The sequence below is a fragment of the Prunus dulcis genome, chromosome 5, assembly GCF_902201215.1.
Source record: "Prunus dulcis chromosome 5, ALMONDv2, whole genome shotgun sequence".
NCBI classification, from domain to species: Eukaryota; Viridiplantae; Streptophyta; class Magnoliopsida; order Rosales; family Rosaceae; genus Prunus; species Prunus dulcis.
The window spans coordinates 457,532-484,372 of NC_047654.1; the positions used below are offsets into that span (position 1 = coordinate 457,532).

General features: G+C 36.0%; 4 protein-coding genes across 4 annotated transcripts; all 4 read left to right on the plus strand.

Annotated features, from left to right (window-relative positions):
• The first annotated feature begins 1,223 nt into the window (after positions 1-1,223).
• Positions 1,224-4,355, plus strand: LOC117626924 (increased DNA methylation 3). The gene is made up of 3 exons (XM_034358733.1): positions 1,224-1,470; positions 2,305-3,298; positions 3,772-4,355. The coding sequence occupies exons 2-3, from the start codon at positions 2,356-2,358 to the stop codon at positions 4,005-4,007; spliced, it is 1,179 nt and encodes a 392-aa protein (XP_034214624.1). The 5' UTR covers positions 1,224-1,470; positions 2,305-2,355; the 3' UTR covers positions 4,008-4,355.
• Positions 4,356-5,022: 667 nt separating this feature from the next.
• On the plus strand, positions 5,023-8,196 carry LOC117627834 (increased DNA methylation 3). The gene is made up of 3 exons (XM_034360093.1): positions 5,023-5,222; positions 7,256-7,468; positions 7,618-8,196. The coding sequence occupies exons 2-3, from the start codon at positions 7,300-7,302 to the stop codon at positions 7,863-7,865; spliced, it is 417 nt and encodes a 138-aa protein (XP_034215984.1). The 5' UTR covers positions 5,023-5,222; positions 7,256-7,299; the 3' UTR covers positions 7,866-8,196.
• Positions 8,197-10,295: 2,099 nt separating this feature from the next.
• LOC117628284 (probable inorganic phosphate transporter 1-9) lies at positions 10,296-14,272 on the plus strand. The gene is made up of 2 exons (XM_034360701.1): positions 10,296-11,021; positions 13,164-14,272. The coding sequence occupies exons 1-2, from the start codon at positions 10,300-10,302 to the stop codon at positions 13,963-13,965; spliced, it is 1,524 nt and encodes a 507-aa protein (XP_034216592.1). The 5' UTR covers positions 10,296-10,299; the 3' UTR covers positions 13,966-14,272.
• Positions 14,273-22,686: 8,414 nt separating this feature from the next.
• LOC117628687 (protein CUP-SHAPED COTYLEDON 3) lies at positions 22,687-25,084 on the plus strand. The gene is made up of 3 exons (XM_034361185.1): positions 22,687-22,891; positions 23,376-23,656; positions 24,257-25,084. Exons 1-3 carry the CDS (start codon positions 22,687-22,689, stop codon positions 25,082-25,084), a joined length of 1,314 nt encoding a protein of 437 aa, XP_034217076.1.
• The last annotated feature ends 1,757 nt before the right edge of the window (positions 25,085-26,841 follow it).

Consider the following 26,841-nt stretch of genomic DNA (forward strand, 5'->3'; position numbering starts at 1 on the left):
TTTGTCTCAGGAATTTGAGATGAAAGATTTAGGTGCTCTGAAATACTTCATCGGAATTAAAGTAGCATGGTCAAAAACTGATATATTTCTGTCTCAAAGGAAGTATCTGATAGATCTACTCACTGAAATAGGAATGCTTGCATGAAAGCCTGCTGACACACCCATTGAGATGAATCACAAGTTGCGTGAAGACATGGACCGGGTCCCTGCCAATAAGGAACAATACCAGGGCCTTGTTAGAAGGTTGATATATTTGGCATACACAAGACCAGATATTGCATATGTTGTAAGTGTGGTTAGTTAATTTATGCATTTCTCATAGGAATGTAGTTGATCGAATGTTAAGGTACTTAAAGTCAACCCCTAGAAAAAGGGAGGAATGTTCTCCAAGAATGGAAATCTTGAAGTTATTGGATATACAGCTGTTGACTGGGCTGGTTCCATTACATATAGACGCTCTACATCGGGTTACTTTACATTTGTTGGAGGTAACCTTGTCACTTGGCGGAGTATTTCCAGGTCTAGTGCAGAAGCAAAGTATATAGGAATGGCTCAAGGAGTGTGTGAATTATTATGGATCAGAAGACTCTTGACAGAATTGAGTTCAAACCAGAAAAGCCAATGGAGTTGCATTGTAACAACAAGTTAGCTATTGATATTGCTCATAATCCAGTTCAACATGATCGAACTAAAGAAAAAATTGAGAACAAGATCATCTGTCTACCTTTTGTAAATTCAGAATATCAATTAGAGGATGTCTTAACTAAAGCTGTACGTGGACAAGTGTTTTATGACTCACTTAACAAGTTGGGAATTGATGACATGTATGCACCAACTTGAGAAGGAGTGTTGACATGAGCTATCCTAATTAATCAAGTAGATTTATTTCCTTGATTAATTAGGTGATTTACTTCCTTATTTTATATAGTTGACATATCCTTGTATAATTGGGAGACATTCTCTTAATTGATTACCGTATCTATTTCCTTGTAAAGCACTCTTGTAAACTCCTATATATACCTCCTTATGAAGAAGAATACAATTAACCTAAAGTATTCAAACTATATTCATATTTTAGCAAATCTAACTAATATGCAAGTGAATTTGTAGAGATTGTTGTAGTGAAAGTTTATTAAGGAAAGCAAGAGTTATAAAACCAAATAAAACAATTTCTATTTCCTTTAAAACCAACCGGGCTCTTAGAGTTTTCTTGGCTCAGGTAAAAAAGTGAAAAAAAATGTTTTCAAGCCCACCCCAGCCCATCATCCTCTCTCCTCCCCTTACCCACCGCCCAGCCCTCTAACCTCAGCAGACAGCGACTACCTCCTCTTGTGTTTCACTTCTTCAAAATCACTGCTTGTATTGTATGTTCTTCACAACTTCTTCTTGTTTTTCCTTCTTCTTCATCCCCTTTACGCCCCTTATCCATTTCTTCTTCTTCTTCTAATCTTCTTCATCGGCCTAACCCAGGTTAGTTCGAATTCTGTAATTTATTATTCTTAATTGTTTTATGATTCGCGAGTATGAACCCTTTTTTTTTTTTGTCATTTAAGTATATTGTTAAAAATGTTTTATGTCGATGTAGTATAAGCTTCAGCTCTCATAACTTATCCTTCTTGATGGTGTAATTTAGACTTGTTGGTTAATAGTTCCCTTTTTTTCCTGTAATTTTTTTTTCAAGAACAAACTGTTGCTGCATTGTTGGTGTATTTCTCTGCACTTGCTAATTGGGAACCACCCAAAAAAATGAAAATGATAGAATATCAGGTTGTGAGGATTTCATTAATTTGTTTTTCTTTTTATTTGGTAGCTTGGAGGTTTTGCCTACCCCAAGATAGAATCTAAGACCTTTTGAATCTGAGTTCTGACTTTCAGTCTACACCATGACTGAACCATCACAAATGACTCTCCCTCATGTTTGATTGGACTCGCTCCTACATTACAAATGATACCCAATATCCAAACTTACATTTTAAAGGAAATAGAAAAAAAAAAAAAAATTTCTCTAGCCACAAGCTGATTTTTTGAATATTAATTTATGTGATGTGAAGACCTCATCTCTACATGTCTTAGCCAAGATGACTAAATCTTTATGTGAGTATCAACCTTGTGACATTGTCTAACACTGTAAACGCACCCACCGGTTAAAAGTTTAAGTTTTTCATTTTTTAAATTTATAAGAAGTAAGAAAAAAAAAAAATTCTATACACTGAATCTACTTATCTTGAAACCATGAAGAGCAATATAGTTTAGTATGTTGTTTCAAGTCATTTATTTATGCACTGAAGTTAGGTGAATTTACAGGTGTAGGTGGGTGTCAATAATTTTGTTATTGGAAAAGAATAAGCTAGAAGCATGGAAGATGACCCTCCTAAAATGTCCGTCAATCCATTGTTTGCCGACCAGCTTTTTCTACTGAACTTCGTAATGGGAAATTATTTGGGCCCTGATGTCACGTTTGATAACCTCGAATGTTCAGCATTTCAAAGGATAGCTGAAGGTTCACCTCCGTATATGTCAAGTTATTTGGGGCCTTCTTATGTTAGTGTGTCTCTTTTGGAGGGTTTATATTACTATCTCTTGAGAAATGTTCACCCTAGTCTCATTTTGAGACCAGAAATGTTGCATAAGTATTTAAAGGGCAGCCTACCTTTGCCAAATTCAGGGCTGACGAAAGACAGTTGGCAGTTCACAAATTTTTTCCCTTTGGATCTTCATGAACAGATATGGTACCCAGAAAGCTTCAGAATTGTTAAGGGGATTCTTTTTATTGATGATCCTGTTACATCATGTATGAAAGAGGACGATCTGGAAAAGTTCAAATCTTTATCTGGTATAAATAACATGAAAATTGATATAGATGAAGCCATACGATATCAACACGAGTACCTGGATAATGGGGAAAGTAAGACGAATTGCTTGAATGATGATTGCAATTTCACAAAGACAGAATTTTTTTCCAATGGAAATGGAAATTGGTCGGAAAGATTTCAGCAAAAATATAAGAGAAGGTGCTTCTCTCATTCTCCATCAAAGCCAGCATTTCCCCAAGTTGTTACTACAAAACATTTAAGCAAATATGGAGCTTCATGGAAGACCTGCAAACCAGATGGACCTGTGTTCATGCCCCTTATCTCTGTTCCTAATTTGGAAGAATGTACTTCAGATTCTTCTGTTGTTTTGTCTGGGACGGCCAGGAAAGGGATAGTTGGGCCACCTGTTGGTGTTGTAGACATTGGTGTTAGCAAGGCTGCATATTACTTCCGGGTTGCTCTACCAGGGGTCAGGAAGGATTTTTGTACGTTCTCCTTTCGTTACTTCTTTTCATTTATTCTTGCTGACATATGCTATTAAAATGCCTATAGTTTGGTGTCCCCCTAATGTTTTTAAAGTTTCTAAGGTACCTCCTCTACCTTGAATAGGATACTTGTCTCTCAATGCATCATCGAGTGGAACAGAGTTTATATGCAGTTAATGTTCCCATTGCTGCCAAGATATAGCGCAGATGTATATTCTAGGTAGCATTTTTTTAATGATTCTCACTCCTGAGAAGGTGAACACAAGAAAGCCTCTTGGAAGCTGTATCTTATCCCAACTCCCCCCATTCTAGGTCTGATTAGTACTGGGGAATTTGTTTGAACCCATGAAGTATATCTGCAAGCCTATACTCACACGTTCATGCTAGGCACAAAGGATATCTCATATATTCTTTTCATCAGCTAAATGTTCATATTTTTCACATTTACAAGTTGATATTATTTGTGGTAACAGGTCAATTCAATTGTGAGATTGAATCTAATGGCAAGATTCATCTCCAAGGCGTCACAAGTGGTGGAAATCCCATAAGGAAACGTTCGCGTGTATTCCAAATGAAATTGCAGCAATTATGCCCACCCGGACCATTCACGCTCTCGTTCAGCCTTCCAGGACCTGTTGATCCAAGGCTCTTTGCACCAAATTTTGGACCTGATGGCATTTTTGAAGGAGTTATCATAAAAGACGAGTGATATCTGTTGCTGAGTTACATTCTTGATGTAGCAAGGGTCAACAAAGGGGTAGGATTTTCTGACTAGTCCAGTCACTAACATCATAGTCTGCTAGCAGCAATGTTGTAAATGTTGTAGAAAGAGTATTGGTAGGATATAGGTGAAGCGAGTGTGCTATTCAATCCTTTCCCTCACACATTTTCAGGCATGTGCATGCACGTTGCACATACGTCAACATAAGGTATGAAATGTACAATTTGGCGGGACACTTCATGCTTCTACGTATTTGGTGGGTCTAATTACTTGAAAAACAAAAACATTTGTTCATATTCTGATTATCGATAATAAATCTTGTTTTTAAGTACGCTACATGAAGTTATTTGAGTGGCTAGTTATACTCAGTGATGAAAATATCTGTTTTCACGGAAAAAGCGATACTCGAATTTACGGAAATATCGATATTGTTGAGTGTAGACGGAAATGTTGGAAATGTGCTCCAAAACTTGGAAACTTTGGGTGAAACTGTAAGAAATACTCAATCACCCAATAATGCATGTATAAGAGTAATAAACTTGATAAAATACCATTCATATGATATGTATAGGAATGCAATTACGCTCCTATAACCATATTGACCATGAACATAGCATAGGCTTCATTTGAGTTGTTACTGCGCTCAGTTCCTAAAATCATGGAGTCAACACTGATAGCCATGGAATCCTCAGAAAATGGATTGCCATATCCTTCATCCATTTTTGGTGTCCTGGTGCAGTGCAGACTTTCCCAATAGCAGCAATGCCTACTCCACAACCAGTCTTCATCTTGGGTGGCATAAGTATAGTGACAAATAATAGTACGTGACAATTTACACCTATGGCAACTTCAAGGACAGCAGATCTGAGCTTCCCAAATTTACACCTATGCCAAATGAAAAAAATACAAATAAAAATAAAAATAAACGAAAAACTACTTGTCTTTTCCTTTTAGCAAATTGATAGGAATTAAATATGTTTTAAGATGACAGTTACGGTAAACTACAGTAGCCATTTGTGACTTTTGGCGTAAAACAATAAAAACCCTCTTCTGAGCGTGCACCACCTGCAGAGTCATCGTCTTCTTACAATTAGAGCTTCCAGAGAGCAAGAGAGAGAGAGAGAGAGAGAGAGAGAGAGGTTGAACTACTAGGGCTTGCACCTTTGAGTTGCGGTCGCTGTTGATCTGGAAAGGAGGACTGAGGTAAGCAGATTTGGTTGTAACAATCATCCAGAAGAAATTTTGAATTTTGAATTTCTTGATAAATGGGCCACTTTGGCATTGGAATTTAATTCCAGCTTGAAATCCATCAATTGTGAATTCGGCACTGTAAGGGCCGATGGCAAAATGCATTGCCAAATCCATGAAACCAAACTGACCATTTACTGAATGTTTATTTGATTCATTATTTTGCTATCTGGTTCTTGAATTTGCTCAAGTAGAGTAGAGCGTTTGGTGTTGCTTTCATTATTTTAAAATGTGAAAATCTTTCTTAGAGCTCGAAGCTCTCAGGATATTTTTCTTTTGGGTTGCGATTAAGTTTAGTGGCGGAGCATGAGAGATGAAGATACAGAAACTTTAGTCTGAAATATCAAAGAATTTTTTCTTTTGTGGTTAAATTTTAGGAACAATTTTGGTTCTCTTGCTTAACTTGTGAACCCAAAAGAGGGAATATTCAAAGAAGCATAATATTTAGCTTCAAAGCTCTATGAGTGTGTAACTGGAAGGGGATAAAAAAAGACAATACCAAACAACATAAAAGAAACTAAAACCTAGATGAGAAGTTTAAAGGAAGAAACAAAGACATAGCTTTTCTCAGGAAATTATAAGAAAACAGTAAATATTCAACTTGATTGGAGGGAAGTTTTGTATTGATGGCTTTCCAGGATGTTGTTCTGTCTGCTGGTTTAGGTTTTCTCTTTGGGTTTTTCCGTCTGTTCTATTGTTTTAGGTGTTTCATGCACTAATTGTCCATGCTTCTTGTATATCTTGTCTTTTCTCTTAATAAATCTTGTGTGTGTTATATATATATATATATATATATATATATATATATATATATATAAGAAAACAGTAAATATTCAACAAATTTATCATCAGAAAACCTAAAACAATACCTAATTCCAAAATCATCAGTTCCATGTATCTATGAAAAAATAGCATGAAATTTTGTGCTTATTGAAAAGTGATTTGTGCTATAGTTCATGCTTCCTGAACAAGGTGAGATATGGCCCAACCAAACACGAATAAAGAACAACAGGAGCCAAAGAGACAGTAAAATTTCCAATCATAATTCTGTTCTGATACTTCTTGAATCAATTATTGTAAACAGATTAGCAACCATGTCAAACAGTCAGCCAATTTCATGACCGCACTGGTGTTGTGCCTGATGTAATTTTTTGGTCCAAGTTTTTCTTTATAAGAATGCTGTATTTTGCCTTCATCTTCTTTTTTTTTTTTTTTCTCCTTCCAAAGATGTCTGTATCAGCTGTGAGAAATGATATGGTCTTCATAGTAGGTTCTTCTCAAAAACAATTGCAGCATATGGTTAGCCTACTGGTGCCTTAAGCCCAAAGACAAAAAAGTTTTGTATCTTGATACAAGTTGTTCTTCCTAAACCTGTTTTATCTTGAGAAGTGTGGAACCACCAATGACCTGTTTAATTAATGATGGATGCTCTCATCTCATGTCAGTTTCGCTTGGATGTAATATTTTTCATTTATTATGGTATTTATCAAGGCATGTATTTTGCATTTTGCTGGGTTTTCTTCTTCTCCTTTTTATAAACCTTTTTTTTTTTTTTTTCATGTGTATTCTATTTAGTCTTTCTTTCATCATCATGATTTTCTCACTCCTCAAATCTGTGCGTCTGCTTTTTTCGTTTTATTTTAGCCAAGACACCAATTACTACAACTGAAAAAAAAAAAAAAAAAAAAAAAAAACACCAATTTTTCTAGCTGTCATACACCAAAAAGAAGAAATAATATGCTGTAATGGACATAAATTTTACAAGGCATTTCAACATAATCTGTAACTCATAGTTTCACACTAACACAATGAACAAGTTTTATGTATTTTCATATTAGTTTACTTAAAAGCTTTTATTTTCTTGTTTTTGAACTGCATGTGGGTATGCTAAATCTCAGATTATATGTGAACTTAAATTCTGCTGATTAATATAGATTTTCCTTACTTCATGAAGCTTCACCAATTGCTTATTTAAATTAAACTAACAGGTGTATCTGAGTGATCACAACGGTAAAGAAGCAAAGTTGGTGGCATGGGAGTGGAAAATGTCGCTGATCTTCCACCTCTGGATCCAGCTGTTGTTTTGATTGGAACAGCAAAGGGAGGTAATGTTGGACCTCCTAGCGGTCTTGTTGACATTGGTGTGAGTGAAGCTGCCTACCTTTTTCGAGTTGCACTTCCTGGTATTCGGAAGAATGAATGTAAGTTACCTCAGTTCTCATTGGATATGCATGCCTCTCATGCTGGCGTATGTATGAAGCACTATTATTGCACAGGGAGCTCTTTTTAAATGCTGAATTAATGTAGTCAAAGATAGCAATGACCAAGTAGGTAATTTTTGCTCTAGCAGGTAGGGTAAAATGTGATATCCAACGTGATGGAAAGGTTCATATAGAAGGAATCATGACAGGTGTCGGACTTTTGAGAAACTCGTCAACTGTGTACCATTCGAGAGTCCAGCAACTATGCCCACCGGGAGAATTTAGCATATCTTTCCGTCTGCCTGGACCTGTTGACCCCCGTTTGTTTTCTCCTTATTTCCGGCATGATGGAATCCTGGAAGTGGTGGTTATGAAAGGCAGAGCACCTCTACCCTGAGAAGCCAGGTTTCCAAATCTGTGGGGTTAGTGGAAGGACACTCTCTTAGGTTATGGCGTTTATTTTTGCTTGAAGTGCAAATGGGGATAGTTGTAATGAGGGAAGCAAATGCATGCATACAAAGATGTTCTGTCTTGTTTGGAAAAAGGCAGTGTGTTTTAATTGGCGCAGTGATGCATAGAGTCAGTTTGAGGAGAAAATCAGACTTTATATAAATGGATAATGAAGTTCAAATAGCTAGATTGTTTAATACAAAGAATTAATTGGAAACTCAAAATCTGGGGTCAAGCTTTAACCCAGATCATCCTTAATGCAACTTGTTAATTATCAATTGTCAAAAGTTGGTGAGGAGGAGCAGTGAATATAAACTTGGACTTGGGCTGAGTTTTGGGTACACCTCCATTTTAGGATATTTATTGGGCTTCTAAGACTTGTTGTACTTTGGCCCAAATGCCACAAACTGACAGAGCTGCATAAAGTGGTGGAAAGGAAGTATCCAGACAGAGCAAGTATAACCAGCAATATCAGTGTCGAATAGGCCCCCAGCTATCGGCAAATCACCTTTATCGTCATTGAAACGAGAAATTGAGAGCGCTACCAAAAGGAAGAGCGTACCACTTAATTCCTCCCGACATTATAGTCATCTAGCACAAACCTTTCTTCACCAGGAGTCCAACACCCAACCTCTGAACAAATCTTGGCTTCTCCTCAATCAAACAAAAACCCACAATCCACAAAAATAAGAACCCCAGAGTTGTGAGAGAGATCTACCCAAAACAGAGAAGATCCCACAAAGTCAAGGAAGTATACAGAGTCAAAAATTGGGGGAAGAGGAACCGCACATTGCCCCTTCAGTTGATTGACACAATTTTGCTTCCGAGTCAAAATTCGATGAAAAAGAATAAGAAAATTTAACAAAATTCTATAGCATTTATAGAAAATTGCAATTATTATCAAGATATGACATTTACTGGGCCAGCTTTGTGGAATTTGCTGCCAAGTTTGGGTTGCCAACTAGTGTAAGTCAAGTATTTTATAAAACTGAAAGCAAAGACAAAAGCAGTTATTATTAATTAAGGCAGACAATACTATTAATAATCTTGATTAATGAAAGATTGGTCCAAAAAAGTGTGTCACCATTTAAGGGTCCACGCGAAAGTGACTCTTAATGGTCTCATTCTTAACTTGCTCCTTGATTTATAAAGATGAGAGAGAGACAGCTTCTCTTAAAGCCCTTACACTAAATGGGACCAATTGGCAGCAGTGCTGACGTTGCATGAGAGTTTCTCTCCTAATTGAAGGTTTTATGGGAGTGAAAAATGTGAGGTTGATAATGCTTCACCACTTTTGCGTGGTGTACACATATGCACACACCACACCAGATTGTGATTTTCATATTTGAGGGCCCAAGTTTCATTAATACAACTACGATCCTTTCTGGTAGAAGTGAGGTTAAGAGTTATCATGTTCTAGAGAACTACTCTGTCACTTATCGTTTGGAGAAAAACTTTAGTTGCAACGGGGATATAATTGTTTTGCTATCCCGGTCAATAAAACTATGTCACGTGAAAATATTATCACGTGTATTATAGCGTTATTGATTGGGAATAATAAAATAGTGTTATCTCCGTTTTATAAAAGTCTTTCTTTTTGTGATTCAAAATTCATTCAAAATAATTACTCAATAGCATGGCAATCGCTGTGACTAAAATTAAATCCATGATTCTGAGAATATGAACACATTCCTTCTAGGACGTATGGACCTGGCTCCGGTAAGGTCCAGCTGGTGTTTGCCTCAACAGTTCCTAACAAACCAATAAAGACAAGCTACCTAAAACCAAGGAAGAAACTTAGAGCGAGATCCAATTAGAATGGTCCGCAAAATGTCAAAAATTAATAAAATCGCAAGTCAACACCACCATCTCCTGTTCATGTATTTGTATTTTTGCTAGCAAAAGTCCAACAGGTACCCTCCCAAACAAAAACAAAAACAAAAACCAATATGAGAGCGAGAAAGCAGAGGTGAAGAAACATAATGTACACCAAACTTACAGGCCGATCACATATCACATTTATAATAAAATTAATAATATAATATAGAATAAATGACGCAAACAAAATATGATTCCGCAAATCACATTTATAATAAAATTAATAATATAATATAGAATAAATGACGCAAACAAAATATGATTGCGCATATCCTTGGAATCACATACTCGTATTAGCAGTCCGTCCACCTTAATCACATCAAATGTCCTCTGCGAAATTACCCCATACCTTCCTTTCCTGAACCTTATCTCCACATAACATAATTCCTCTCTCTGTCTCTCTCCCCCCTCTGTGTGTGTGTGTGTATATATATATATATATATATATATATATTAGCTCGCCTTAATAGCATATAGCAAAGCTTAATTAGTTCATTGTAGTTATGGCGTTAAAAGTCCTTCATGCCCTCGACACGGCGAGGACCCAATGGTACCACTTCAAGGCCATCATCATCGCCGGCATGGGCCTCTTCTCCGACGCCTACGACCTCTTCTGCCTCCCTCCCATCCTCAGGCTCCTCGGCCGCATCTACTACCAAAAATCACACCTTCCCACCGACAACTTCGACAACAACGACAACAACTTCGTCATTCACAGGCATGTCGACTCCGCGCTCCTCGGCGTGGCTTTCCTCGGCACCGCCATTGGCCAGCTGGTCTTCGGCAGGCTCGGGGACCGAATCGGGAGGCGCCGCATGTACGGCCTGTCCCTCATGGTGATGATTCTCAGCGCACTAGGCTGCGGCTTCTCCATATCCACCTCTCCGAGCTGCGTTCTAGTGAGTCTCGGGTTCTTCAGGTTCCTGCTCGGGGTTGGGATTGGCGGGGACTATCCGCTGTCGGCGACCATCATGTCGGAGTTTGCCAACAAGCGGACACGTGGCTCGTTCATAGCGGCCGTGTTCTCGATGCAAGGGTTTGGGATTTTGGCGAGCTCGATCGTGACGATGGTGGTGTGCGGGATCTTCCACGGAGCGTCCCATCCCAAGCCCAAGGAGAAGACTCCGAGTGAAGCTGACCTCGCATGGAGGTTGATACTGATGCTGGGTGCAATTCCTGCTGCCATGACCTATTATTGGCGAATGATGATGCCTGAAACTGCCAGGTAACTAATTATTTTTAGGGTTTGTCCAATATAAGTCACTACAATTTCTATTTCTCAGACATATACCCATCATTCTATAAATTTATGTGTAAAATCCAATTTCAAACTTAAATGACCAATAGGATATAAAAGGTCGTAGTATTCATATGTTTTTACATCCTTGCAATCAGAATTCATATTTTATTTATAATTTATTCCAAGCATTTCATTAACTGCCATAATTGTAATTAAAACTCCCTATTAATAGCATATCAATCACCCCATTTCTTTTGGTTGCCATTCCCTCTAACATATGGCCCCTTAAAATTGCAAATAAAAAAAATATGTAAATTACATATCCAATAATGTACATATGAAAAATATAAATATAAATATATACGTATAAAAATATAGGTATATTATTTACCCAAAAAAAACAAAAATAGGTCAATAACTTTGTAATTGAAATTTTCATACATTTTTCATAAATTAAAAAATTAGGTACACAATAATTTATAGAAAATAGGTACGTTATATAATTGAAATTTATGCACATTTTTTATAAATTAAAAATAAGTACATTACTTAGAAGAAAAAATAAGTTCATTATACTAGGTAAATTGTTTTACTAGGTATACATTATTAGAGGAAAAAAAAAAGGTACATTATTTAGATAAAAAAATAGTTTCATTATACCAAGTAAATTGTTTAGGGGAAAAACTAGGTACATTCTTTTGAGAAAAAAAATAGGTACACTATTTAGAAAAAAATAGCTACATTATTAGAGAGAAAAATAGGTACATTATTTAGAAAAAAATATGTACATTATTTAGAAAAAAAATAGGTACATTATTAGAGAAAAAAATAGGTACATTATTTTGAGAGAAAAAATAGGCTCATTTTAAAAAAAAAATGTTTCATAAATAAAAGATGATCAAATTATTTTTTATAAAACAAGTAATAAAGAAAAAAATAGGTTCATTAAAAAAAATATTTTAAAAACAAAACAAGAAATAGATTATCAAATTAGTTTTCAACACTACTATTCATAAAACTATAATAAAAAAGAATACTGGTCGTATAATTCATAAAAAGAAAACAACATTAATTCCTAAATTGAATATTCAATTTAAATTATTAATACTTTGAATAGATTACTAGTCGTAATTCATAGAAGGAAAACACCATTAATACAAAAATAGATTACTAGTCGTAAAATAGATTACTAATACTTTAATGGGGAATTTAATATTTAATTTCAAATAAGTTTCTAAATTAGTTCCTACATCCATTACAACTATTTGGAGATATTTCCAAATTCAACGGGTGTCATTAGTTACACCCCTCATAACACATTAACTTATAAATAGGGGTAGTTTTGGAATCCAAAAAATATAATAAATCAGATTTAAGTTATATTAGGTAACTTGCTTAGTTGGATCCTAGTAATTGGGTATTATTTGAAAAAATTGGGTATTTTATATAGAAAGCTAAAGAAAAGGGTTGTAGGTGATTTAAAATGAATTTTATGGGTCTAAGCTCAGTTTACTATTATTTTTATTTACTGTATTGATTATCATTTGTTTGACATTTTGGGTTGGATTTTATTTATATATGTATGAGTTCGTCAACATTTGTGCGTCTCATCTTCGTTGGTTGTATATGCGAGCTATAAAATTTTGAATAAAAATATTGGTAGGATGTGTGGATGAGGAGGGAGAGGCCAGCGGGGTTTAACAATGACAAATAAAAATGTAAGCCTAGAGTTGGTAATTTTTTGGTGTGATGGTAACACTGTCGTATGGTATTATTAATATATTCATATTATACTATATATTAAATTCAAAGTTGATATGAGCATACGACAAAAAAATTGAAAAATATACAAATATTTTGCTCTTTCTCATTAGAGTAGTTATCATAGATGAGGATTGCTTCATCCGCCATTTCATTTTTGCCAAGCGATGGAGGTGGATTTATATGTTATTTTTATTGATTAGGGATTTAGAGAAATAGGTGAAATGAGAGTATGTATGGGTAAAGCATATTTGGTAATTTACAAATGGGTATTATAATTGTTATTTTATTTTGAAATAAGTTGATGGATGGATGTCCGTAAATAGGAATTGCATGTCATGCCTCTGTTTCCTTTGTTTGATCTAGATATACAGCATTGGTGGAGCTAAATGTCGAACAAGCGGCTAAGGACATGGAGAAAGTGTTGGATGTTTCACTGAGTCAAATTGCAGAAGATGAATCATTGACATTGCCTCAAGATCCATCGTCCTATCCCCTTTTCTCCAAGCAATTCTTACGCCTACACGGCCGCGATCTCTTCGGTTGCTCAGCTTCATGGTTTCTGGTGGACATAGTCTTTTACAGCAGCAACCTCTTCCAATCTCAAGTTTACGGAAAATATCTCGGGAAAAAGTACAAATCCAACGTGTATGAAGATGCTATAAATGTTGCCCTATTTCAAGCCATCCTTGCAATGTGCTCAACAATTCCAGGCTACTGGCTCACTGTGTATTTCATCGATCGCATCGGAAGGCGCAAGATTCAAATGATGGGTTTTCTCGTCATGGCCTTGGTTTATTTCGCAATTGGGATACCCTACACATCTTATTGGCAAGATAACATAAATGCAGGTTTCATGGTCCTCTATGGCCTCACTTTCTTTTTTGCAAATTTTGGACCAAACACCACTACTTTTATAGTGCCGGCTGAACTTTTCCCGGCGAGATTTAGGTCAACCTGTCATGGGATTTCCGGGGCGGCTGGGAAGGTGGGGGCCATTATTGGCGCAGTTGGATTTGGGTCGGCCTCACATGGTCAAACGGAGGACCATAAAGCAGTCAAGATTTTTCTGGTGATCTTAGGTGGAGTTTGTCTTTTGGGATTGGCGGTAACGTATTTTTTCACACCAGAAACGAAAGGCAGATCGCTAGAAGAGAATGAGGAATGATGAGGAAACATTTATTAAATGCTCAGATGTTTGTTTCATAACTAGTGAGGTCAAATGCTGCTGCTATTCATAGTTCCTAGTTTATAGTTTGCAGACGGTGATCAAGTTATTGTTGCAATTACTTAGAAATTCAACCAATTTTTTCTTCAACTACGTGTGTTTATGTAGAAGCCCCTCTACTGTATTCTCCCTCTATCTCCTGTACATAGTAGGCTGAGGTTTGAGGGAGCCGTCCATGAGGAAAAAGTATATTATTATTATTAGTGAATTTATATATACTATATAGTAAATTATGCATTAAATACCAGTTTCGGTCTCCTTTTTTACTACAGTTAGGAAGGGAGAGGGGGTATTCTCACACAATTTCATGGGGATCGAACTGCATACCAATCGCCAGCATGCAACCAGCTCTACCACTGAGCTAAGGCCCCATCTGCAGTATTGGGTCATTGTTTACTTGACCTAGTTTTTTCTACATTAGACATCAAGCAAAAGCTAATTTGTTTAGACAGAATATGCGACAAACGTCTCTTGTCAGCTGGCTCCAATGCTTAACGAAATTGTTAGGACATTACCACTTTGTTCCTAAGCCTATTTGGTTGGGGACATCATTGCCACGTTTCACAACTGGCCACCACCTCCAGACGCTACCACCTTCAACCATCGATCGACACCATGGCACCACATAATCTAACCTATGAATCAAGCCATTGTGAATTGAGTGGGGAACTGACTTGATACTTTTATATGCCTTCAACCAACAAGGGACTTCAACAATTTCTGTAGTGCAGTTGAGACGTTAGTTGAATTGAATTAAGATGAAATATAAAGGGAATAAGCACCGTAAATTCAATACAAGCTTAAATCCAATCTGAACCACAAGGAGTCAACAGTTACAGATCTTGATTGAAACCAATAAATAAATAACACAAAAATAAAGTAAACTATAAAAACTAAAGTTACATCAGGATAGTGAGCCTGCCTCCTTACACTCAAGTTCAAATTTCACTTTCCGTAGAGTAGATTAATAGTTTAGAATATTGCATATATTTAAAAAAAACTAAAGTTATTTTTCGGGATATACTTATTCTTCAATGTAGAACTCTTTACACAAACTTCCATTCTCCGGCATAGGATACTCAAGACTATGTCTGGGCTCTGTTAGGTAACCAAACTGAATGGCGAATACCGCCTACAGACCAAAGACTTTTAGAAGGGAGACAAAATCGAAACTGCCACCATACCGAGCGGTGGTCAGTTGTTTAATTCTTCTAGGAAGTCATTAACTATCCTCATTATACCTATATATTTCACAACAAAACTAATTACTCCGGTGGTATGAGGACTTCATTACCAAAAATTTTATAAAAAAAACTTAAGGGGGTTCGACTCCTCCTCGTTGCACAATTTTGTAATATTTGGAGCATCTGTAATGGTTGTTCAATAGTTGAACGCAATAGTTTAATTTATTGAACTATTTTGGCATCTATTGAATTGAACTACAATTTTATTTGCAATGGTATAGTTCAATAGCTTCAAATCAATAGTTATATCTTCTTACATGTTTTTTTTACATACTCAAATAAAATAAAATGGATAAATTTAATAACACTAAAAAATTTTCCCATTGAAATATTCTCAAAGAGATCTTTAATTACTGTATTTTTTTCATTTGCATTGAACTATTGAACAACCATTGCAGATAACTCTTAATGGCATAATGCATTAATTACTAATTAACATGTAGGTCCTATGATTAGCCTATTGCAATTATAATGATATGATATATGGGTTCTGTTTGATTTGTAACGGTTCAAAACCAATGATTTTTAAACCGGTAATGTGAAGCTTCCGGTCTCAAATATAAGACACTTTCAACAAAAGATTTACTAGCCCCTTGCGCCCTCCTTGGATGAGGTTTCAATAGGGGAAAATCTCATTTGTTTGATTTTGGCGTTTTTAATCACAATTTTAAAAACACACACACATACAAAACAAACCTTAATCGATCGCAAGAATCAAACAACTTGACCTATCAGAAGCATGCACTGATGTTTACTCATGAGTCCAGTAAGGTCGGTGTGCACGCTACAGCTGAAAACTACTTGGGCCAATGATTGGTCCACGTATATTCAAACAGCATGAACCATGCCCATCAAGAGATCAAGAAGACTAGAGTAATAATTCCTTGCATGAAAATGAAAATCAAACATTAAAACTGCCAAATATACATATATATAGAATATATGTCATCATTAATTATTTAATTTCATGTTTTATAATCCTTAGTCCAATTCTTGCTGATCAAAGTCTAACAATGGATCAGCATCTCTCCTACAATCATGGGACAAGTAGCTCCAATGTCAATCCAATTAGCGAGCCATTCTATTAACAATTGCAAAACGTACGTAATGTGTATATATGCATTGAACATATATATATATACACAATAGAAATGTATATATATGCATTGAACATACATATTTACAATAATATTTGTTCAAGTTCAAACCCGTTATGATTATGATCGTGTGTATATATATATATGGTTATATCCGCGTATTCATGGGAATCCTCACAACTTGGGGCGGCATTTGGCATGAGCAAAGTGACCGATCGCACAGGACCCATATTAAATATTAATTTAATAATGTTAATATTCATTTTTTATTTGACTTTCAGTATAAAATAAAGAAGGATGGGTCTCATAATAAATATTATTTTATTGATGTGTGTTTATTATAAATTGGTATCGATTGCTTTGGCTTCTTCTATATATTAATAGGATAATACTAATGTTAATTTTTCCTATTTCTATTTAATATTTATTTGATTTTCATGTTGCCCAATATAAGAGATCTCCAACATACAACTTTGTATGCAATTCTTTTTTCAGCCAAATATATCTTCTTCTTTTTTCAAGCTTCAGTCTTGAACCACGCAACTCTCTCTCTCTCTCTCTCTCTCTCTCTCTCTCTCTCTCAAATTCTCATATTTTGCTTTCCCTATATTTTGTTTATTATTGTTTTTTTCTTCTTGGTTATTGATAATTAATAATTTGATGTTATATATGTAGTTTTGATTATTTTTTATAATTTTTCATTGAATACTTTATTTTAGGTGGCCCTCTTATTGTTTTGGTACAGGGCCCTAAAATCTCAGAGCCGTCACTGTTAGCAACAACCTAGTACCATTCCGTTTTCAGACTTGGCAAAATTTGTCCCCCTATATATATGTGTATATATGTTGCTAATCCAAACAGACAAAACCCAAAAACACCTCAAAATTTGTCACTCTTGACAAAGCAATCTAACAACTAAAATTGCTTATGATAGCATTTGATAAAAATAAAAAAAAATAAAAAAAATTATAAGTGCTTCTTATGAAAATGCCAATGTTTTTGTAATATCATTTTTGCTAGAGGCATTTATAAGAAGAAGTGATTCCTAAACAAGCAGCCTCAAATGATGAAGAAGTGATTATTAATTAATCTAGAGCTCATAGTTGTTTAAAAAATTAAGGCTTATTATCACAAAACGTCCATAAGGTTTACGAAACTATCATATTGCATCCTTAATTTTTTTTATGTCACTCGTGGTCCTCAAGGTTAGTCTGTGCAATTACAAATAGTCACTGCCGTTAGGTTCCGTCAAAAACTCCGTTAGTGTGCTAACGTGGCATATATATCACAAAACATCCCTGAGGTTCATGCACCTATCACAAATGGTCCCTATGAAATTTTTTAATTTTTTAATTTAAAATTCATAAAAATTTGGTTTTTTTAAAAAAAAATTATTTATAAATAAAAAAACATTTATAGAAGGATTTTAATCTTGATGACCATTTATGAACCCTAAACCCTTAGTTTTTTTCATTTTTAAATTTTATGAATTTTAAATTATTAAAAAAAAATTCCATTAGTTTGTTGATGTGGCATATATATGGAGCCCATATCTACAATAATATAGTGTCACATGTATTTAAAATATAATTTATATTTTTAAATAATTTAAAATTCATAAAATTTTAAAAAGAAAACCAAAATTTTTATTTTTTTTAAATTAAAAACTTTCACATGAACCATTTGTGATAGGTGCATGAAACTCAGGGATGTTTTGTTATATATATATATATGTCATATCAACAAACTAACAGAGTTTTTGACATAACGGCAGTGACCATTTGTGATCACACATACTAACTTTGAGGACCACGAATGACACAAAAAAAACATTAAGGATGTAATCTGATAGTTTCGTAAACCATAGGAACGTTTTGTGATAATAAGCCAAAACGTTTTCTGATAGTTTCCCATTCAAATAAGTGTCTCCCTGGAGAGCAAGGCATTTATTGTGAGCTTGCACTGTCGAAAAACCTAAACTGCTGAAAAACTCTAAACTCTTTCTGAAGGTGAAACTGTGAGCTTGCACTGCAGCCGCCGCCCCCTCTGGGGGTGGATGGCTTCCCCATCTTCCATCTTTCTTTTATCATCTCCCTTTCTCCTTCCTTAGTTTTCTTCCCCTCTCTTCTTCTCTCCCCAAATTCGTTTGGATTTTAGGTCCTCTTACCCAAATCTATTTAGATCTTATCTTTTGTTTGTTTGTTTGTTTGTTTGTGTGTTTTCTGTTGTAGGTCTTTGGTGACTTTTGTTGTTCTTGGATGTGTCTTGCTGTCACTGGGAGGGGTGCGGTGTGGTGTTGTCGACCCAGCATGCGTAACTCTGCCGAATTGGAGGTCTGAGTACATGTGCTTTTGTCTGTCGAATTGGAGGTTCTAGGTTTTTCTCGCATGCGTAATTCTCTCTAGATCAAATCAATGTATTTTTGTGTTTGGTCATTGGAGATGTTGTATTCATATTTAACATTGCGGCTATTCTTTTTCTGTGTTATCAATAAAATTACGGCTTAAATGTCAAAATGGTCCCTTTGTTTTACCTCATCGGCCAATATAATCCCTGTGTTATCAATTTGGCCAATTTAATCCCTGTGTTTGTATATGTTAGCAAATGTGATCCTTTTTGCCAAAATTTTGTTAAAACTGGAAAAAACATTTCAAATTAATTTTAAAAACTGTAATTAATTATTACATATCCAAATTCAATCTAAAAATGGAATTAAAAAAAGTTTTGCCTCCCCAAATTTCACGCTTAGAACTCAACCATCTCCCAAACCCATAGCCACTCTCACTACACCCACTTCAACCCCAAAAAAATACACATTGTGTGCTGGTAGTGGAGAAGGAAGATGATTGCGACAAGAAAATACGATTGACTATCACTTTCTTTGCTAGAGGATGCAAGAACATCGCTTTTAATAATTAAGTTTTTATTATTATTTGAATTTGAATATTTGTAATTAATTTTTTAAAAAAATTTCTTTAGTTCCAACTGAATTTTGACAAGAAGGACCACATTTGCTAAAATATATAAACACATAGACTAAATTGGCCAAATTGATAACACGGGGACTAAATTGGCCGATGAGGTAAAACACAGGGACCATTTTGACATTTAAGCCTAAAATTATTATCGCTTTTAATAAATAAATAAAAAGATAAGAGTCTCCCTGTTCCAAATAAATATTAATACATCATGTACGGTACGGACCGAAAAGTGGGGTCATCTCAATTATTTATGAAAACAGAGTTGGCATTAAATCTCAATTCAGTTCCATTGCATTTCGTTTTTAGATTTGCAGAATGTAAGAAATAATGTCTAACATAACTCCTTAGCCAAAAAAATTAATAATAATAAATGTATAAATAGGACTGGCTTTTGCTTGGTGGAACCACCCTCAGTCTCTCAGTCTCAGTCTCTCTCGGGCAGGAAGTTCAGCAGTAGGTCGGTCGTGCTAGACTGCCAGGCCCGTAAAATCCTGACTTCTCCCTTCAGAATTATGTACAATACAATTATATATATATATATGAGAGAGAGAGAGAGAGAGAGAGAGAGAGAGAGAGAGAGGTGATGCTCCACTCGCCTCATCCTCCTTGCACCTCATGCTTACTTGTCCTCAACCCAATATATATATATATATATATATATGAGAGAGAGAGAGAGAGAGAGAGAGAGGTGGTGCTCCACTCCCAACCCAATTAATATTTTTTTTTAAACCAAAAAGATCTAGAGTTAACATATGTAACACATAATTAATAAGGAAATTGACTAAACCAAATACAAATATTATGAAGAGTATGTCCTAAATTTGAGAGAGTCTACAACCATAGTGATTTTGTGAAAATTCTATCCAATTTTATCAATGTGGAAGTCATTCATAAATATGTTGGACAATTGAACTTAGTCTCCATGAATTTGAACTTGGACCGTAGAATTTGAATAAGTGTTTTGAAATCGCTTTTAATTTCAAATTTTAAACCTAATTAGTAAATTATAACGAATTTCATAATTATGTTTTGGAAATTGTCCACTACTAAAAAACGTCAATGTGCAAGCATGGATATTGGTGGCCACAAATGAAAGCTTAAATTGTGAATAAATTGACGAATAATATATGTCAAGTTTAGCGGCAGATTTGAACAACTAGCTATAAGTAACAGGCCATTCATCTTTGTAGCTATTTGCTTGATTGCTTAAAGAGACTGTGATCTGTTGTAATGATCAGCATATAATTATGATTATCTGACCAAAGACAAGAGGAGGAGGTACGTATTAACATTACGAAAGATATATTAACTAATTGCAGGATTGCAGTCCAATAAATGTCGACATAAATTAATGCAATTGCCACATATGCCTTTAACATTTGAAATCATCAGAGGATTTAGCTGATGTAGTATTTTCAACACGTTAGGTCATGTTTAATATGGAGGATTTGATTGGATTAGATCAAATTAGATTTTATGTGTCATTCAATACTTTAGGTCACGTTTAATATGGATGCTCTCTTCTAACTTAAACATTAAGGTGGATTATTTATATGAGGTTAATATCTAAAATTTATCCCCATTAATCCGTTCAAAATAGTAAAATTACTGAGAGCAAGTTTTAGGCATCAACCTCTTATAAATAAGCCTCTAATTTATAACAAAACATCTATATTCTTCCTTTGAAGTAGGCAATATTTTATAGAAAGTATGTGAGAGAATAAATATGATATTTTATTATAAAAAGCAAATGGGGTCCAATATAACTCTTCACTTTGATGTAGGTAATATTATCTACCCGTTTGCCTCTTTCCTTAAAGCATGAAAACGCTGATATATCAAATGAAATTTGCCTACCCTTTTGACTTTTCTCTTGAGACGCTCTTGTAATAATGAGCCTAAAAGTTAGGGATTTTAGTTAATCCTGAGTGAGTGAAACAAGAAAACGCAAGGCTAATTAAGAATGACAGATCAGGTAGGCTTATGTAAGCTAGTCTAGATTGCCGTTGTTATCTTTTACTTGTGAGGATGGCTAAAGACGAGAGAGAGAGAGAGAGAGAGAGAGAGAGAGAGAGAGAGGCTTACGATCGATTCATAGGAAGAAGCAAAAGTAAAGGAAAACAAAAGCAAAGCAGGCCCAGAAAAAAAAAAAAAAAAAACCTTTGATTAGCTGATCATATAGAAATACTGCGTGCACGTGCAGCGCCGACGCCATTGAATTTTATTGGTCCCTCCTCCCCCAAAATTAATTACGTTTAGGCAAGTAAAATTGACAAAAGGACCAACTCCGTCAACAGAAAATCTGATGATCAACAACCCCACCACCTACAAGTAGTAGCAGGCAGTAGAGAGAGAGAGAAGTTCTTCCTCGCAGGGAGAGGTGGGGTCCACAACTAAGCTACACTACACACACCTAAAACTGGGTATACAGTAGGAGTAGGGGTGTCCGTGTCCCTCACAAATTTACATCATGCATGCATGCGACTAATAGTTTAATAGGTTTTATTCTGTAGTAAAATTAACTCCATTGAATTATATTGTGCATGTTATATGTAAATGTTATACCGCCTGGATCTGGATGGATGCTAAAACCTGTAAGGAAATCTTTTATTTTTTGCCTTTTTGGTGATATTATTATTATCATCTGTTTGTGTTAAAAGTTAAAAGTTGAGCAAACAGATATATATATATATATATATATGTCGTCACTGTTGATACGCTAAGCTAGGGTAGGCTAGAGAGCAGAGAGTAGGGTTCCCTAGTGTTGTTGTATCCGAGCCTGCCCGACTGTATTTGGATCTAAAGAAAGATTATACATGCCTACACCCGCACGCATAAATCTCTGCAATCAACTTTTCCATTAATTACTAGTTTACCTCTCCTCCACCTCCTCGGGCCTCTCCCTCTCTCTCATCACTCCACAGTCATCACCACAAAACAACAACAATCTCTCAAATTTAATTTGATTTTTTAATCAGCCTGTTTGGAATTGGAACCCTTTCAGGTGGGCTTCAAGTCCTTCCAATGGGCTCCACCACATACCCTTCCATTTTTTTATGATCGTCCATTTCCAAACCCCAAACCCCAAAACCTCTCTCTCTCTCCTCAATTCATTCACTATCTTTTCTTTCTCCTTCGGTTTCAGTGCTCCTCCTCCAAATCCAAGCTAAACCGCTTAACCCCTCCTATATATATATATATATATATTATACATCACACTTTACGCATTACAACCACAACTTTCGCTAAGCTTCTTGAGAGCACCCAAAACCCAACATTGTTTTTTCCTTACCTTAACTTGGTTGTTTTTGTCTGAAAAATCAAAATCAAAAGTAAGTAATGTTCGGAATGGAAGACGCAGTTATGAGTGAGCTGAGTGGGGAAGACATAAACGAGCAGGGTTTGCCGCCAGGGTTTAGGTTCCACCCAACTGACGAGGAGCTCATAACCTTCTATCTGGCTTCCAAGGTCTACAACGGCTCTTTCTGCGGCGTCGACATTGCTGAGGTTGACCTCAACAGATGCGAGCCCTGGGAGCTCCCAGGTTGATATTCTCTCCTCCTACCCTTCTCATTAATTAACATATTCATGTCATTAAATTAATTAATTATGATTTATAACTAAAGAGCTATGAAGCTCTATCATTTTCATGGTCCCCTTGCTGCAGTCATAGTCTTAATTAATTGCATGCCTCGAAGCTTTTGCTTGATGATGAAAATGGCATGCCTCAAAGCTTTTGCCAAAGTACACTTCACATTTATTTAGCAAACTTAAGAAAATAAATAATAAATGAATGTCTGTTAAGATACACAATCATTTCTCCCATCTCTCTTTCTGACCAAGAATTAATGCATTCCTTTCATATATCTGACTCTCTCACCAAACCCATATATTTCTTAGCCAGAAAATCTAGGGTACCTCAACTTCTGACAAAAAATTTCATTCATTAAATGAATGTACCGCACTGACAAATCTAGCCGTTGATGTATATGGGATGATTTAAGTGATGATGATGATGAATGGTGCAGATATGGCAAAGATGGGGGAGAGAGAGTGGTACTTCTTCAGCTTGAGGGACAGGAAGTACCCAACAGGGTTAAGAACCAACAGAGCCACCGGAACTGGTTACTGGAAAGCCACTGGCAAAGACAGACAAGTGTACAGCGCATCCACTGGAGCCTTGCTTGGCATGAAGAAGACTCTTGTTTTCTACAAAGGCCGAGCCCCGCGCGGCCACAAGACCAAGTGGGTCATGCACGAGTACCGCCTCCACGGTCACCTCTCCTCCTACGGCGGCCACGCCTGCAAGGTCATTTTAATAATTTCATTTCCAGTTTTTCTATCATTAAATGGCGGTGAGCATTACCGCCACGCGCCGCTAGATGAGTGTGATTTAATCTACTTGCTACAAGAATCTCAAAAGTTCAACTCACTCAACCGCTATTAATGCGGTTGTAACGCTCACCACCAATCAACAATGGTGAACGAAAATAGAGAAAGAAAAAAGGGCATTAGGGTAGACCCCAGCCAGCACAACCCTACCTCCACACGTGCACACATCCTTTAATATACGTACGTGGGAATCCAATCAACCTATCTACCTAGCTTTTGGAATTTTACCTGCTGCAACTGCTGAATTTCACCCTCTCCTTTGTCGCTTTCTGGGGTTGACTTTTCTTGTATAGTCGGTATTATTCAGAATGCCGACAAGACCATTTTCACTTTGATTTTTAACCTTTGGATCTATTTTTTATTTATAATTCATGTTATCATCTGATTGATTTAACAATCCCTACCCTACCTATGGAGATCAGTAGATCCTGTGGTTCAAAAATATTTGATTTTATATACTATAATTCCCCAAGATATTTGCTCACAACTATTTTGTTTACTAAATTGAATTATGCAGGATGAATGGGTGATATGCAGAATAAATCACAAAACAGGGGACAAAAAAATCCCACTACAACTTGATCAAGTTGAAGTTGAAGCTGCTTCATCCAATTACAATTGCCTGCCTCCATTGCTGGAATCTCCAACAGCAGCAGCCAAACCTACTTTCTTGCAACAAGGACAATGTCCTCATCAATCTCACAACCCAATGCAAATGCGATCTCCTCATCCTCTTCCTCCTTTTCTGTTTCAGCACCAAGAAAATGACCTCAAAAGCCTCATCAACCCAGTTGTCTCCCAACCCCACCTATTTTCCTCCTTCCCAATAAATGCCTTCCAAACCCAATCCTCTTTTTCACCCACCACCACCAACAGCAACACAGCATTATTAACAAATGATAAAAACCCATCACCTTTGCAATCCCTCCTCTTCAAATCCCTCTTCTCTTCCCATGACCAAGATTGCAATAATACTATTCCCAAACAGTGCAAGACAGAGCCCAACTACTTTTCCCATTTCCAAACACCAGCTAATAACAATAATAATAATTGTGACTTGAACTTGTTGAACTTGATGGAAAAGAATCATCATCATCTTCATCAGCCAAACACCCCCTACCATCAATACAATAATCATCCAAATGATCCTTTGCTTTTTGATTGTTTGGATTATAGTGTGTTGGGCTTCCCAGATGCTGCTGGTACTGCTACAACTGTTCATGAGCATGACACGTGCCCTTCAACTGCTTTCAACAGGGCCGGCTTTCAGACCATGCTAGACCTTCCTCCCATCAAAGTAACCGGAGAATCTTGGCCTTTGGATTATATCATGGATGCTAAGTAACATGTTCCATTTCCATCTACTTTTTACCTTTATATTTACTGTTTGTAGTGTGCTCCTTCGACTCCATCTATAGCTATTGTGTATGTATGTGATGTAGCTAGCTAGCTGTACTAGTAGTGTTCAATCAAATCTATGTATTAACTGTTGAATATTTCCTGCACCCTAATTAATAGAATAATTAACTAACTTTAATTATCATTAGGGAGCTAATTAAGTGGAGTTATTCAAAACCCTATAGAGAGAGGTGGAGAATGGGCAGAGAGGGCAAGTTCTGTTCTGTTCTGTTTGATGTGACGATGCCATGAATGGTATGGTATTGAATATATCTTTATTTATGATTGGTATTGAGTCTTTTTTGCTTTGAAATTTGAATGTATGCTCTCTCTCTCTCTCTCTCTCTCTCTCTCTCTCTCTCTCACAGTGGCATAGGGTTCTCTCTCTCTCACAGTGGCATAGGCAGGTTTCTCTCTCTTTCCTTGTCAAGGGTTCTCTCTCTCTCACAGTGGCATAGGCAGGTTTCTCTCTCTTTCCTTGTCAAGGGTGGGAGACAAAGGAAGCTGCATATATATGCGAATTAAGCAGAGCATTATATGTGCCTAAGTCATGGATTGTTGATTAAGGAAACATCATTCACATGTTTTAGTTGCACACCGAATGTTTGACAATTGACAAATGGGTATGTTGAAGGCATAATAATTGTATCACCACAATTTACCAAAAAAGCAAAAAGATTTTTGTTTATTGAAAAATTTGGGAAGTCCGCTTACAGATTAAGTGCTAGTGGGATTTTGCAATTAACTTAGACTGAAAAAGTATTGAAGCGATTTGGCATGGATAAGGCTCATCCGGTTAGCACTCCAATGGTCGTCCAACACTGAGTTTTTTCTAGCAAGGTTTTAACGAGGCAACATAAGCGCGTCTAACACTATATCAAGTCCCAAACGAAGTTATACTCTTTTTTATTCGCCAGGTTTTTTTTCATCGAGTTTTTCCTAGCAAGGTTTTAACGAGGCAATATTAGCGTCCAACACTATATCAAGTCCCAAATGAAGTTCTACTTTTTTTCCTTTGTTTAGATTTTCTTTTCACTAGATTTTTCCTAGCAAGGTTTTAATGAGGGAACCAATCAAAGGACTTGTGGGTATCTAAAGTGAAAGTCTTCATCCTAATAGTTGTGGGCCATCCACATATTTACAATACTTCGAAGTAAAAAGACTAGAGTTAAGATAAAGTGTAGAAAATGTTTACAACACTCGGTGAATTGCTTATCAAATTTATTGCGGTAGTTGTAAATTTTCCCTATAAAAGGAATCCTATTATGATGAAGGTTAGACACACCAATCCCAATATTTAAGAGTACTTTCATGTTCCATCTATTTTATAACAAACATGACAGTTTCATGTGAGGAACAATTTAAACTTCAAAGTTGCAACACGTGTTGTACCAAAAAAAAACAAGCAGTAACATGGCGTCTGAAACCTCGATTATTTTATGGAAACGTAAATCTGTGTGGAAAAAGGTTTTTATGAACTTGTTGAATTTAGGGATGTGGATTTGCTACCAAACTCCAAAGAGCAACCTCTGAGTCAATGCACAAGGGGAACAACTTCAAATCTGGGTCCCATGTGCCTAACTTAGACACAACGTGGCACATATTCAACCCCATTTGTTTAGCAATTGGTTTCAAGTTTGAACAAATACACACGCTACAGGTCTCGACTGGCATAAGATTCAAGACAGAGCAGTCAGCGCACAC